The following is a 15761-nucleotide window of genomic DNA, read 5'->3' as shown; positions in this document are numbered from 1 at the left end:
TGAAGAGCAGTTTCACCATGTAAGGAACCCTAAAATCACGCGAGGCGCTCTTTGTGTGTTTAATAATTCTATCGGATTTCAGTCGAGCTGACAGTGCTCTGCTTTTTGAGAGAATTGGAACCAAATTCTCCCCCGTAGTTTAATGCATGTTTGCCATTCTGGTTGCATTCACGGCTATACACTGGTAAATGACTTCAAACTGGTAAACATGAAGCACCATCATGGTGACAGTCACAAAAAGGTTTAGCAGTGAGGCTGTGCTGTGACTCTAAAATAACACTTCACTAAGAGAATTCAATTTATAAATTACAGACGGAAGAGTTCAACTAGCCAAATCACTAGGAATGCCGGGAAGCTTTCTTGGCATAATAATCTCCCGTCTGTAGGACCTATCCGCGGTAACTGACCTCAGCTAGATTGACCTCAGTGTCTAAGGATCGTACAAGAAATATGTACGTTGCTATATTTGTATGAGTAGTTTTAATGAACTAGTCAAGCGAACAAAAAACAAATGCCAATGTGATTTTCTTCATTTAGGTGATTATCTGAAGAAATAATTATGTCATATCAATATCAGGAGGGAAGAAAGCACTGAGCCTTTCCCGAGTTCTCTCACATTCGCATTCATTCCCAGTCGGAGGAAAAACAATTGTTTTTCTGTAAAGAGGGGAGATGACATGCGTCCACATTACCATAGAGCACAACACTGCCTTTCACTCTTTGACTTCTTGCAATACAGAACTGAAAGGGATCCTGAACAGATACCAGCCATGCCGTGATTAGGACCTGGAAAAGCACGAGCAACATTCAATACCGTGTGCTGAGCAGTGGGGTTCACGTAGTTGTGTGAGAGGCATATGTTTAAATGTTTAATGCAGCATGGATACCAAAGAAAGCTGTACTCGCTTAAGAAGATGGGTCTTGAGGGGTTCTTTAGTAAAGGTTCTATTTATAACCATGAGTCCATTTTCGGGAAAAAAGTTCTATAAAGAACCATCTACAGCACATTCTCCGTTTACCTGAAGAACCCTTTCACAATGAAAAGAATCATGCAGAGGGTTCTTTGAGTGTTCATTGTTCTATATAAAACCATTTTCTTTACTAAAGACCCCTTGAAGAACCCTTTTAAAGTGCGAAGAATATTAAGAAGAACCTTTTTAAGTGTTTAGTAACAATAGCGGAACGCCTTTTGGTGCTATATACACTCCCTTTTTCAAGAAGGTTCTATATGGAACCATATAGAGCACATAACAAATTCTACATCAAGAACCATTTCACCAGGGAAAGAGCCACTTAAACATGCAAATAGTTCTTTGAGTGTTCATGGTCCTTAAAGAGCCACTGTCTTTACTGAAGAACCCTTGAAGAACCATCTTTTTTAAGTGTGTAGGCTACGTTATCTCACACTGGGGGAAACATAGTTCTTTGGAAATTAGAGATCTTGTGCAGCACATGTGGAGGTGAACAGGGCAACTTTTACAAACTGTGATCCACCAGGATTCTTTGCATGTTCTTCGGTGTCTGCGTGGGTTCCTTCTGGGTATACCGGTTTCCTTCCACAGTTCAAAGACATGCAGTCAGGTTAATTGGACATGCTAAATTACCACTCAGGTGTGAGTGTGTGTGAATGTATATGTCCGTCTGGCTGCCCTGTGATGGACTGACAACCTGTGTTGTTGACACCCCCCCAAAACTGACCCTTCATAATAATACTGGAAGTTTTTTTTGTCCTCAATACGACTTACTCCACTGTACCCTTTGGATCTTCTCATAAAGACAACCTTAGTTTGATTTCCTCAAAGAATGAGCTGAAATATGAACCAGATTCAGCCACCAGAGGGCAGTGTTTGCGCTCCAAATCGAGAGACCTCAAAACTTAGAATATGAAATAAGCACTTTTTAAAAAGAACCACCAGTCACGGCTGGGGTTGTTCACTGTATTCATTATATTAGCTGTATTGGACTATATTTGACATATTTGATGTATGGAAAATGTAATAGGATATAACAGGATGCTAAAATTACAGGCAAAAAATGACTGCGAGTTTTTTGTTTCAGGTTCTGTTGACTTTTAACCTTTTTTACATTAGCCATAAAACGCAATTTGTATTTTGGAGATTCCTCAGTGCAGTCTTGAATGGCAATATTCTTAATTAAATCATAAATGTTTATTTTAAAAATTTGATTATATTAATAAACATACCAGATCCGAATTCAATTCAGGCCACAGAATGGCCTTTATAAGGTCTGCAGAAAGGAGACTTGTAACAGAATGAACATATTGGGCATTTAAAGAAAATCTGAAATCCTAAATTATATTTACATTTTGTATTGAGAGCAACCAACACAACGGCAAAAATCTGCATTAAAACATCAGCAAAGAATCATACAGGCAATAACATATTAATAAATGTTCTTTGCAATTTTGTGTTGACATTTCAAAATCATCTTAACAACAATTTTGTTACATAACTGATGTAAACCTGAAATGCCAGTTTCTGGGTGACAACAATAGAGTCAGGAGTCCTATAACAGAAGAGGAGAGGGGGTGGAACATAATAGCCGAAGCCCTTTTGATGGTATATAAAACTATTTTTTAAGTTCTTTAAAGTACTACATACAAGCGATTTTCCATTATAGGGAAGAATGATTTAACCATGCAAAGAATTATCACACATTCTCACAGCTCTATGCAGCACCATCCTTTTTACTTTCTTAACTGAAGCTCAGCACTTCGGATTTCCATACGAAAGCCGTAGATGACCAAACGCTGCCCTGGAAACAAATATGTACCATGTCATCAGCATCACGAGGAAGAAAGGGCGTCATCATTGGCCGCTCCTGCCTTCACAACCCGCCCACGTAGGGACACATTCCACACATTCTACGCTGTACTGAAGCATTTCAAAAACAACTCATGCAGAAGCATCAATAACATATCACATGTACTGAGATTTATTTTAAGTCAAGGCACATAACATCCAAAACGGGAAGACAATTTAAGAAATGAATTATTCACTGATACGATACTTTCATGACCTTGAAGTCTCTTGAATACAAGTTTATTCGACATCAACTACACACATTCCCAACTTGATATGAAAAAAAGAATTCTGTTTTGTTAGGCTTAAGCACAATTGATGCAGTTGTCAACAACAAATGATACACATTCATGACATTAGCACCAAAAGAAAACACCAGACCAGCTAATCTTTATTTCATGATTACTTCATTACTGAGATCAATAATTCATCAGGCTCTTGATAACCAAGCTCTTGTGTTTGCGTAATGCAGCCACCAGCAGCTACTTGGCTTTGTAAAAAAGACAAGTGATATCTTGAAGAGTTTTCACAGTATTGAAACATGTATAAACACAGTGAAAACAAGCTTTAGGATTCAACTTATACACCCTGTTTTTGTCCTTTGTCCTTTGTTCTGTCGTTGACATCTGAGCTCCCTTTGCTTGAGTCTGTATTCTGCCATTGCAGACAAATGGTTTACATTTTAACGTCATTAGGTTTCCTCCAGTAGTTTCTGAAGGTTTCTCTGAATCTGGAGAACAAAGAAAGACCACTTCTCAACAAAGGCTGCACTGTTTTTTACAATTTGCATATGCAACCTTAACCATCGTCACTCTGGTTCATTTTTCAGCTGCGCTGCTGAAAAGCATCACTGCTTTGGTCATTTTGTTGTCCATCGCATCAAATTTCCCAAAGACACATGGTTTTTAATAAATCAATATATTTTCAGGCACAACCATGGCGGTGACAGTGTTCATGTTTATCATAACCTTGTCTTGAGTTATAGCACCATGTCTGAAAAAAAGGTTTAAAGAACCTTCAAATAATTGAAAAGTTACACACAATTTAAAAGTTTGTCCTAGAACCTTTACATTACTTTAAAAGGGTTCTTTTCAGTTACTATAGAACAATCCACTAAAAGGTTCTTTATGGAAACAAAAGCAATTCTTCTATAGCGTGGTGCAAAGAAAACTTCAAACGGGTTGCCATCAAAGATTCTTGGTTCCCTAAAGAACAATCTCTGAAAAGGGATGTTTGAGCAAGACGAGCCTTTTCGAGGTCTAAAGATGGCATCACCATTTTTGGCACCTTTATTTTAAGACTGCAAACAAAGGTTTTTGTGACGTGCCATGTGACCCGATACTCTGTGGGCAGTTCTTCAAGACGTGAGCTCATTTTACGTCAGTATGTCCAAAGAGCGGCTCAGTTACAATAAATGTTTGATTAAGAAATGCTATCTTTGGATTCGGAGCTAGGCCTGTGAATATGGTTCTAGATCCTAAACCTGGGAAATGATAACAAAATATGCACAAATTATGTACAAAACGTACCTTTTCCAGCTTCACCAGGTTCATTGATAGAACAGAGAAGATCTCAGCAGTATCCTCAGGGTATAGTCTGGGATACTCATCTCTGAAACTGAGATGTCACACAGTGTCCATACTTAACAGTACCGTTTACTTTCCAGTATAAAAATGAAAAGAACACTTAAAAAGGCTCTACAAGGGTTCTTTAGTAAAGGGAAGGTTCTATTTGGAACCATGGGTTCTATATAGAACTAATGGTTCTCTGCATGGTGAAATGGTTCTTCAGACTGATGAAAAATGTGTTGTATATAGTTCTATATTACCAAAAAATGTTCTTCTATTGTTACAAGCTTGAGATCTTAACAACAGAATAACCTTTTTTTGGTAGTATAGAACCATATGCGATGCATTTTTCATCAGTCTGAAGAATTTCACCATGCAAAGAATCATTTAAACATGAAATGGTTCTAAACAGAACCTTTCCCTTACTAAAGAACCCTTGACGAAACATCTTATTTAAGAGTGTAGGCTGAGTGATTTGCATTGACCTCACCCATTGTGAGAAAATTCCGTCATGGAACCCAGAGACGTTAGCTTGTGTTCCAGAGATATTATCTTGAAAGCCATGTAACACGAAGACAAGACTAAAACACAGACTCTGTAGGACCAAAACCAAAGTAAGAAATAAACCAAAATCAATGTTTCCTATAATTAAAAAAAAACAAACAAACAAAATATACGAAGGTTGACTCACAGAAAAAAGTAGACCATCAGCAGAACTTTAAGTGAATTCGGTCTCAGTGATTTTACATCATGCACTTTCTGTTCTTGTTCTTAAGAATGGACAAAAGAGACATCTCAACAAAACACTGCATTTGGTTAATATTCCTGTGGAATATGTCAGTTATCATGAAGATTGGTCTTACTTGCTTGCTGTGGGTGAGAGTCTGAGGCGTTGTCTTGCTTCACCACGTTCAGAAAAACTTGAGAACGTTTTGGGTACTCTACATAAGAATCACAATGTGGAATCATTATTTTATTCATCTAAACCTGTGTTCTGTTTATCATTCCAGTAATATCTGCTCCTAATCAGGAATTCTACTGATTTCTCAAAATTTCTCCATAAGTAAACCACTAAGATGTGAATATCATTCAGAATGCTTTGATGTGAAATGCTCCATGCCAGAGAAGCTTGCTGTGTCAGAACTGTTCTCGATAGCGGTGATGGGACCAGACGTCTGATTTAACGGCTCTAAAAGCAACACCACAGAATGCTACTATAGCTAGAACGTTTGGTGGCCAGATAAGACCCAGAGACTTTATTGTGGTGGCAAAACTAAAAACAAAGTAATTAGGAAAATAAACATAATAAAAGAGTGCTACTATATTAAAATGACATAAAAATTCGGTGTCATTTTTCTTCTGTACGTACCTCAATCATTTTCACATGACTAAAATAATACAACAGTTTTGGAAATTAAGCTGAAAGACAAAACTGTTTTGGTAACATAAGAGAAGCAAATTAAATGCATCACTTTTTCTATGCACAATAATCATTTTTAAAAACATTTCATATAGACAAGTCATAAACGTTGTTCATTTATTCGGTCATTCTTGCTTTCAGATGACCATTTTACCATTATCACCGCATATTAAAACTCAGGAGACATTTATAGGCTCACTAGTGATTTAATATAGCAAATAAAATGTGTTGTGTTCTAGACATTGTGACTTCTGGCTCCTATCACCACCTCTGTAAAGTCTCAGTAAGTTTCAGTATAGTTAAACCACTCTGAATGATTTTGCTCTCATCTCGACCACTGCATTAAAAAAATACTGGAATTCTGAAGCCTGATTGAAAACATACCTGGGATTTTCTCATACTCTGGTGAATCTGGAGAGTCTGAGCTACTGCTGTCCCCCATTTCTTGTCTCCTCTGAACTACTGGGCCATCCAGATCAGACAGATCTGCTGAGAAATCCTGTTAAAAACAACAAAACTACTAATGTGATACTGAATTAAACATTTTAGTTTATAGACATAAATCTCACAGTGTCATCACAGCAAAGCTGGGACTAATTATCTGGACTGCACCCAGAGTTACTGGCCTGTCCATTGCTATCAAATTAAAGCCTGCAGACATACAAACTGGCTACAAAAATGGAAGCAATGCAAGATCACCCAGTGGCTAAAAGTCCCACAAAGACAGTGGAGCGTTTAATTTGACAGCATTGACAATTTTGTATATATATATATATATATATAACCACTGTTCTTTTGAGGACAATGCCTCATTTATTTCTTTTATTTCTATGGGTTTATTTATTTAACTTTTTTTACAGGTTTTTCCTCACTCATGTCCCTATTTGGCCAAACTGTCTTTATATAAAAGTCTCCTGAAATCTCTGTCCTTTCCCCTATACACTGTCTCAAATAAAGGTTCTGTGCAGGTGAAAAGTACATATTTGTACATATTCATAACCTGTTTTAAAACAGAAAAATTCAATCAAAAGCCTGGAGATGGTGTGTGGTGTCAATACAACTTAGAAAATATGATTTCAATGGATTATAGTACAATATAGCCTGACTAAAGGTACTGAGATGTATTCTTGAGGGTACCACTCCAGTGACAAGATGGGTGCTGCCCCGGTGACAGTTTAATAACTCTTTTTCTGAAAGTGTAGATCTACAGCTGTGATAGAAGAACCATTTGTCATTCCCTGAAACAGTTTTTAATTTTGTCAATGTAATGTGTGAGTGTGAAGATACGAGGAACCTGAATTCACATGACCAAATCGTAAGGTAAATTATTCAGTAACTGCATGAAATAAATGCGAATTATTTATTTATTTATTTAAAAATATATATGATCATACACATATTGCTATATGCTTATAATTTCCTTTTTACAATTTAAAATTCACTGACTCTCTCTGTATTACTTCATAAGAATATGACGAAGTGCATTTTGGAACCACTGGTGGTTCCAAGGAGTTAGAACCTACACATAATGGAAAGGTTCTGTGAAGAACATTATGTGAAGTTTCTTTAAACCTTTAAAAGGTTCTTCACACTAACACATCTCTATTTCACACATTGTTCTTATGGCATCACTCAAAAAGAACCCATTGAAAGTTTGAAAAACTTCTTCCACATAATTGAAAGGTTCTGGGAGGTTCAAAGAACCTACACGTAGTCAAGTAAAGAATTCTTTTATTAACCTTTACTTTTAAGAGTATTCAACAGACATTTAGATGAATGTCTACAAAGCATTAACAGTGAATATCAAAATAAGGTCCACCCCTGTTTCCATTAGAGGCACTCTGACAGGTAAGCTGTCAGAGAGATTCTGCAAATGTAGAAAAAAGTTCATGTTCACCAGTGGTGGACAGTAACTAAGTAAATGTAATTCGTTTCTGTACTTAAGTAGTTTTTTCGTGTATCTGTACTTTACTTAAGTTTTTCCATTATGGGCGACTTTTTCCTTTCACTCCACTACATTTCAGAGTCTAATATCCGACTTTTTCCTCCTACATTTTGAGAAATCTGTCGTTCCTTTTGGTTTCTGTGTGTATAAAAACGTAACATGTCAAAACAAAAGAAGCACATAGCCAGAGCACCAATCAGGGCCCAGCGGTCACTTTGTTCTGAGCTGGTTTTGACCTGTTGGTCATACCGACCCAGTGCAGCACACGGTTCAACGTCAGCGCAGCAGCGTAAAACTTTGGGAGCACATGTGTCACCTAAATGATGAACTAACCTAACTTTGTGTAAATAGAGCACAATATAGAAATATGTCCACATATGCAGTCGAGACTGGCGCGTTTCTTTTTTTCTGAATTCATACAAACACTTTCATTTATAGTAAATTAGTTTGGGTTGGTTTATGTTTATGAACAGATGCCTACAGATCAACATAGTAAAGGAGCTCATCTGTGATCCTGAGTTTAAAGCCAGTTTTTATTCAACTTAAACTTGGAACTAAGTTGTAAATAAATCTGAAACTGAAACTTTGCTTGTGTGTAAAAAGTGATTTCAGAGCCACTCGGTTCTCCCTGATGGAAACTGTTTACCTTCATTGTTTTGTGCTTCTGATCATTTTAATAGACGTCAGCATCACTAATTAATGACGTTCTATTAAAAGACTGGTTTACCAAGAGAGACGCTGGAGGACTTTCACCTGAAATGAGTTCATGAAGCCAGTCTGGTTATAAAAATGATAACAGGACCAGATCAGAGCCAGAAATACTCTTTTAGTACTTTTACTTTATACTTAAGTACATTTGAATCCAAATACATTTGTACTTTTACTCAAGTGGAGGTCTAAAGAGAGGAACTTCTACTTTTACTGGAGGAATATTTTACCTTGGGTATCTCTACTTTAACTCAAGTACATGATTTGTGTACTTCGTCCACCTCTGATGTTCACTCACCATAGGAAGCGCAGAAGGAGTCACTCTGTAGCTGCTGTCTGTTGGGGAGGGGATTGGGCTTCCCAGACACTTGTCCTGCAGTCAACACAAGATGTTAGCAACTTCCTTTGTAGAAAGCATTGATGTAAAACTAAAGGATTAAAAGGGAAGTTTCAAGCTGGACTGTGTCAGATACTCACATCCATATGTAAGCAAACTGACATCAAAACCTTGTACGTGGTGTCTCGGGACAGGAATGACACAAAGACATACTGTAAAATTATTAAAATATCTATCAGATGATGCATAAAATGTATTGTTAACTAACTATAACAGTTAAGCCTATTGCTGTTGTCGAAAGAAAACCTTGTATCTCCAAAATAACGACTTCATAGGAGAAGGAAAAAATCAATGTAAGTCAATGGAATCAGACTTTTTTTCCAAGTAATTTTGGGATGTTCCTTTTGGTCCGTTCATCATGAAATTTACACACAATATAAAGGGCAACAGGTATTTTCAAATTATGTCAAAAATGGAAAAACAACAAAAATGGAGATACTGGGCTTCTTACAGCATTATACAATATTACCCTCTCTTGTGCTGTGGCGATAACCAGTGCATTCGGCACTAAGATGGCAGTTTTTGTTTTCTTTATAATTGTTACAGATGAAACTGGGATGGCGATCTGGAAATGAAACAAGGAAATAATGTCTCGGTTCATCACAAATATCAATCACAGGGGACCGTGAATTCCTTTGTTGTTCCAGTATTTTTTTAGCTGTAGAGCGCATGCATACCTTAGTGTCTTTGCCGAAGACTTTAGAATAAAAACAGATCCAGTTATCAGACACAAAAAGCCTTCCTTGGTACAGAATGTCTTTCTGCAAGGCACATGTGTAACCTGTGGGGGAAAACATGCTGAACATTGCATTATTTACTGATTATGTAAGATATAGGGAGCATGTCAAGTAAGACGCAGAGCATGAGAACAGATCAAATCCTGTCAGTTTAATTTTGGTGTGCTTACTTTGTTTCAACTGCTCATTCTCACTGATATCTTTGAAAATTTTGTGATATTGGGAATTCGTCCGAGGAAACTGAAAAATCAGATGAACAGATTTCAGCCTCACCAATCAATGCACATTAAAATCAACTGTACAGGAAATTGGAACATGACTTATAACACAAAGTCACTAACGTGATAAGAGTGGTGCTTCTTCCTTTCAGACTTTGACTCTGTGTCACTTTGGACATGTGTCAGTAGTGAAGGGTCAAATGTTTTGGACCTATAACATGATTTGTACACAGAGGGTGTTATGGGGGGAAAAAAACATAATTTTAACATAATGAGTGAATTTCCACACATTTTTCTAATGTGTTTTTTAGCAGGAATATGTCATATTTATCCATCCTGTGGAGGATGTGTTAACTTCAAAAATCGATAAAACGTCATTTTACCTGGGCTGTTCAAACATTTGCATACAACTGTATAGTGATATTCCGTTTTCTGAACTAGGACAGCTGCATACATACGGCACTAAATACAGTTAAACAAGACCCGTTCCACTCCCTTTCCATTCAAACGTGCAGCTGTTCAGTGTTCTTTAAATCCGAAACCTACGATATGCTCAGCAAAGTTCTGCGACATAAGTCAATACAATGAAGATGAAATATTGTCATATTACCCACTTACTCTTACTCATATTACATATTCATAACATGATAATACAGCCATGGTGCTTTTACCTAATTAGTGTTGGCTTTCTTCTCCTTCCCAACACTTCAGATTCGGCGTCCATTGATAATGCTGCATCCAACTTTATCATTGTTCTTGATCTCTCCTCTGCCCCATTTTCAGCATCATGGCTGAAAATGACAGAAAAATGAACTTTAACTTTCAGTTCAATCTTAAAACACACAGAACAGTAGAACTCAGTAACCAGAGTTTACTCAACGTTCCTCTTTAACTCTTTAGTAAGTGTAGATGGAAGTTTTTCTTCTAAAGTAAAGGCAATTCTACACAGAACTGTTCCATGCACGGTGAAATCGTTCTTCAGATTGATGGAGAATGTGCTGTACATGAATCTATACAGAATCTTCTTGAGCACGGTTCTATATAGCACCAAAAAAGCGTTCGGCTATTCTTAAAGCTTGACATCGTGCCAACAGAAGAAAGCTTTTCGGTGCTATATAGAACCACATACAACACAGTCTCCACCAGTCACCATGCAAATGACTCTACAGAACTCACGGTTTGAAACAGAACCACTGCCTTTACTAAAGAACCCTTTAAGAACCATCTTTTGAAAGAGTATGTTGTATATGGTTCTATAAAAAGGCTTTTTGGAAATGGTTCTACATAGCACCAAAGGGTTCTGCTATTGTGATAAGCTTGACATTGTAAAAAAACAGGCGTACACTTATTTGCACCTTTTTCAAAAATGCTTTATATAGAACTCTATACAGCATCAACCTTCAGAACCGTTTCACCATGCAAAGAACCATTTAGTGTGCACATGGTTCTATATGGAACTCACTGTTCTGAACAGAACCACTGCCTAAACTAAAGAACCCCTGAAGAACCGTGGAGAAGCTCGAACGTGGAGAGAAGAAAGAACAGAGTATTAAGTGTGAGCTCAGGCTGACCACGCTTTCAGCTGTTTTACACACACTGTTACCTTCCATGCCCAGTGAGCTCAGTCCGCTGGCCACTCTCTGCTGTAAGGCATCGCGTTTCACAAGCAGCTGCGACGAAACTGCCACCTGTGAACCGTTTCTAACGCTTTTAGCTGTAATGCCGCCGAGTTTGAGAGGTAATTGCTGTTCGGAGGCTCTTTTGACGCCTCTCACTTCACCTTGTCTGTCAGTCTTGGCTCTGTATCGCCTCTCATTCTCTGTCGAGTCCACCCAGTTTAACGCATTAGCTTAGTTAACTTACGCTGCGTCACGCATTCATTAAAGCGAGTGATTCATTCCTGAGGAGTTAGGTTAGCACTGCAGCCACTGACCAGCCACTGACCACTGAGCCAGGTCTGCAGTCCTCACTGAGCCCTCGCTGACACGCGAGAGACCCTTAATGAAAAGGACACGCACTTAAAACGTTCTTCAGGGGTTCTTTAGCCAAGAAAACAATGTTGGGTCTACGTAGAGCAGTGCTTCACTGTTTTCTGCGTTGTGAAACGGTTCTTCAGCTTCATGGAGTGTGTTATGGTTCTATATAGACCATTTTTGAGAATGGCCCTATACAACACATTCTCCATCAGTCTGAAGAATCATCTCACCATGTAAAGAACCATTTATGCATGAAATGGCTCCATATACAGTGGTATGCAAAAGTTTGGGCACCCCTGATCATTTGCATGATTTGCCTTTAGAAATCATTGGTTGTTCGGATCAGCAATCAGGAATCAGCTGAGGAACACTGGAAGTTTATAGGATTTACACAAAGTGTGCAATAATTATTTAAACAAAATCAGGCTGGTGCATAAGTTTGACATGGGAGCCATGAAAACAACTCTCAAATGACCTGAAAACAGAGATTGTTCAACATCATGGTTTAGGGGAAGGATACAAAAAGCTATCTCAGAGATTTCAGCTGTCAGTTTCTGCTGTGAGGAACGTAGTGAGGAAAGGGAAGAACACAGGCACAGTTCTAGTTAAGGCCCGAAGTGGCAGGCCAAGAAAAATCTCAGATTGGCAGAGGCGAAGGATGGTGAGGACAGCCGTAGTCAACCCACAGACCAGCTCCAAAGACCTACAACATCATCTTGCTTGCAGATGGTGTCACTGTGCATCGTTCAACTATTCAGCGCACTTTGCACAAGGAGAGGCTGCATGGGAGAGTAATGCAGAAGAAGCCTTTTCTGTGCACACGCCACAAACAGAGTCGCTTGAGTTATGCTAAAGCACATTTGGACAAGCCAGCTTCATTTTGGAATAAGGTGCTGTGGACTGATGAAACTAAAATTGAGTTATTTGGACATAACAAGGGGCGGTATGCATGGTGGAAAAAGAACACAGCATTCCATTCCATTACATTACATTACATTACATTCCAAGACAAACACTTGCTACCCACAGTAAAATTTGGTGGCGGTTCCATCATGCTGTGGGGCTGTGGGGCTGTGTGGCCAGTGCAGGTACTGGGAATCTTGTTAAAGTTGAGGGTCGCATGGATTCCAGTCAGTATCAGCAGATTCTTCAGAACAATGTTCAAGAATCAGTGACAAAGTTGAAGTTGCGCCAGGGCTGGATACTTCAACAAGACAATGACCCTAAACACTGCTCAAAATCTACTAAGGCATTCATGCAGAGGAACAAGTACAACGTTCTGGAACGGCCATCAGTCCCCAGACCCGAATATTATTGAAAATCTGTGGTGTGATTTAAAGCGGGCTGTCCATGCTCGGAAACCATCAAACCCGACTGAACTGGAGATGTTTTGTAAAGAAGAATGGTCCAAAATACCTTCAACCAGAATCCAGACTCTCATTGGAAGCTATAGGAAGCGTTTAGAGGCTGTTATTTCTGCAAAAGGAGGATCTACTGAATATTGATGTAATTTTTCTGTTTGGGTGCCCAAACGTGTGCACCTGCCTAATTTTGTTTAAATAATTATTGCACACTTTCTGTAAATCCTATCAACTTAATTTCACTTCTCAAGTATCACTGTGTTGGTCTGCTATATGATATATTTAACTGAAATTGCTGATCCGAACAACCATCCATCCATCCATCCATCCATCCATATTCTAAGCAGCTTCTCCGTCAGGGTCGCAGGGGGGTGCTGGAGCCTATCCCAGCAGTCTTCGGGCGGAAGGCAGAATACACCCTGGACAGGTCGCCAGTCCATCGCAGGGTCCGAACAACCAATGATTTATAAAGGCAAATCATGAAAATGATCAGGGGTGCCCAAACTTTTGCATACCACTGTAGAACTAATGGTTCTAAGTAGGCCTGTTGCCTTTATTAAAGAACCTTTGAAGAACCATCTTTTTGAGGTGTGTAGGCTACTACGGCTACCAATTTCTACAAGATGCCTGAATCTTATAGTACAGTTTAGTTTGATAAAGGAAACTACAGAAGCAACCGGCTTCTTAAAAAGGGAAATAAAGGGAGTCGATGTTTTTTTAGCTAACTGAACTACTTGTATTAACAGAACAAGACAAAACATTTTACACAAAGCGTTTTACATGATTTTAAGTTTAATGCACTCAAAGATGTATTGCAACAGAGTTACTTTACTTAAGACACTAAAATGTTTCACAGTAAAGACTTCTCAATCACTACAGGAAAACAGTATGGAAGCAAAACTGTAATAAATTGTTATAAAAGTAGAAATCTCAGTTTTATGTACTACAATCATATGCAAAATGGGTCAGAGCTTATGGTCAAATATGTTTTTGTTGATTTTCAAAGTGAGAATAAGTTAGTGCGTCTTCTATAGACAACACACTTCTGCACATTTTAATGTAGAATTACTGTGTATTTGCTGAATTTAACATATTGGGAAAAATAAAGTGGAAAAATTATGGCATATTTTATATTATATGTTCTACTGTTTTTCCCCAAAATTGTTAAACTCTTTAAAGCACTGAAGTTGTCCACTAAAGCACTGAAGTTGTCCACTAAAGCACTAAAGTTGTCCAGTAAATAACATGTTAACTGATTTGCACTTAGAAATGCAATGAAACGTCATCAGCTACGTCATACAGTGCAGACAGAAGGAATTTTTTCATGAATTTCTCTATTTTAACCAATATAGTGCTTTAATATCCAATTGCTTGTCTGTCCTACTTGAACTCTCGTTCTTGCTGACAGTCTCAAAGCATAAGCCAAAGTCCCCTCTGTCCTTCATAAAGTAAACATAGTGCTGTAGACCATGTTCTACTGCTGCTCTTTGTAGATACAAGATAAGAATTTTCACAACAACATGTTGGCATTATCTAACCATTTAAACCGTTTCTTCACTAATTTCATCATTTTCTCCTGTAAGGAATTTGTTAACCGTGTTTAATGTCACATGTCAATACATGAATGCAGGAATATAAAAAGGCTTATATAGACTCACCATTGGGAAACATGTGCCGTCTGTTGACTAGGTGAAACAGAACACGTTGGCCTGTCTGCATTGTTCGTGAGGACAGAGTCATCGCAGATAAAAGGTTTCTCCATCAAAAGTCCCAAACGATTCTTCGGTCCTGATTTGAAAAGACCTGTGTGGGTTTTCAGATTTTAGCTGGTGAGGAGGTCGCTGACCCTCTGACCCAGTTAATAAATGATTTGCTGGCTCCTGTAGATTTGTAAATATTAGAAAAGAAAAAAACATTACTGTGGCTAAAGGTTTCAGTTCTACAAAGAGCTGCTGTGTTTTTAAATTCTCAGTTGTGGTACAATCCTAATAAATACATTTATGGTCCGTTTTCACAATTACTACACCTGTCTTGGAGAGACAAATAGAGCCACACTATATTAATTCAATTACTTAATGAATAATTACTTAAATCGTTTAAGGATGGTTAATGAAGCTAAACACAGATCCAGTCGTTTTTCAGCCTCCATATACCAGTTTTATTTATTTATTTTACCATTTGCCAAGTAGTCGGTAGGTAGATGAGCTGGCCAGTAAGAAATGCAAGTGCTTAATGTTCAGAGTGTAATTGGAACCTGTAGCCATTGTACCCCCCAGATTAATGAACCTTATGGTGTATATTAGGTGCTTATTATTATTACCATTATTATTGGTGGTGTTGTTACAAAGGGATGTGTTGAATAACAACACCGAACCCATCTTCCTCATTTTAGCACTTTTTTGTGTTATATTTTTGTCTGATGGGCGGCACGGTGGCATGGTGGCGTGGTGGGTAGCGCTGTCGCCTCACAGCAAGGAGGGCCTGGGTTCGATTCCCCGGCCGGGCGGCCAGGGTCCTCTCTGTGTGGAGTTTGCATGTTCTCCCCGTGTCTGCGTGGGTTTCCTCCGGGTTCTCCGGTTTCCTCCCACAGTCCAATGACATGCAGTCAG

At 38.4% G+C, this 15761-nt stretch overlaps 1 protein-coding gene across 1 annotated transcript; it reads right to left on the bottom strand.

The window, feature by feature from the left end:
- Window positions 1-2932: 2932 nt before the first annotated feature.
- LOC108441999 (GRAM domain-containing protein 2B) lies at window positions 2933-14969 on the bottom strand. The gene is made up of 14 exons (XM_017721817.1): window positions 14811-14969; window positions 10487-10606; window positions 9939-10026; window positions 9768-9837; window positions 9538-9641; window positions 9330-9425; window positions 8941-9012; window positions 8762-8836; window positions 6195-6309; window positions 5254-5331; window positions 5082-5160; window positions 4881-4985; window positions 4352-4439; window positions 2933-3552 (listed from the first exon to the last, which is right to left on the bottom strand). The coding sequence occupies exons 1-14, from the start codon at window positions 14912-14914 to the stop codon at window positions 3514-3516; spliced, it is 1233 nt and encodes a 410-aa protein (XP_017577306.1). The 5' UTR covers window positions 14915-14969; the 3' UTR covers window positions 2933-3513.
- Between the last annotated feature and the right edge of the window lie 792 nt (window positions 14970-15761).

This window comes from Pygocentrus nattereri, chromosome 28 (genome assembly GCF_015220715.1).
Source record: "Pygocentrus nattereri isolate fPygNat1 chromosome 28, fPygNat1.pri, whole genome shotgun sequence".
NCBI lineage: Eukaryota > Metazoa > Chordata > Actinopteri > Characiformes > Serrasalmidae > Pygocentrus > Pygocentrus nattereri.
The sequence above is the reverse complement of the archived record's forward strand: the minus strand, read 5'-3'. Positions and strand labels throughout refer to the sequence as shown.

Excerpts from the sequence above, each read along its gene's own strand:
- LOC108441999 (XM_017721817.1), bottom strand. The coding sequence starts at position 14,914 with ATGGAGAAACCTTTTATCTGCGATGACTCTGTCCTCACGAACAATGCA. Across the intron at positions 9,013-9,329 it reads TCGCCACAGCACAAGAGAGG|TATGTCTTTGTGTCATTCCT; the intron begins GTAATATTGTAT and ends ATAATTTTACAG. Across the intron at positions 4,986-5,081 it reads CTGATGGTCTACTTTTTTCT|AGTCTGTGTTTTAGTCTTGT; the intron begins GTGAGTCAACCT and ends TTGGTCCTACAG.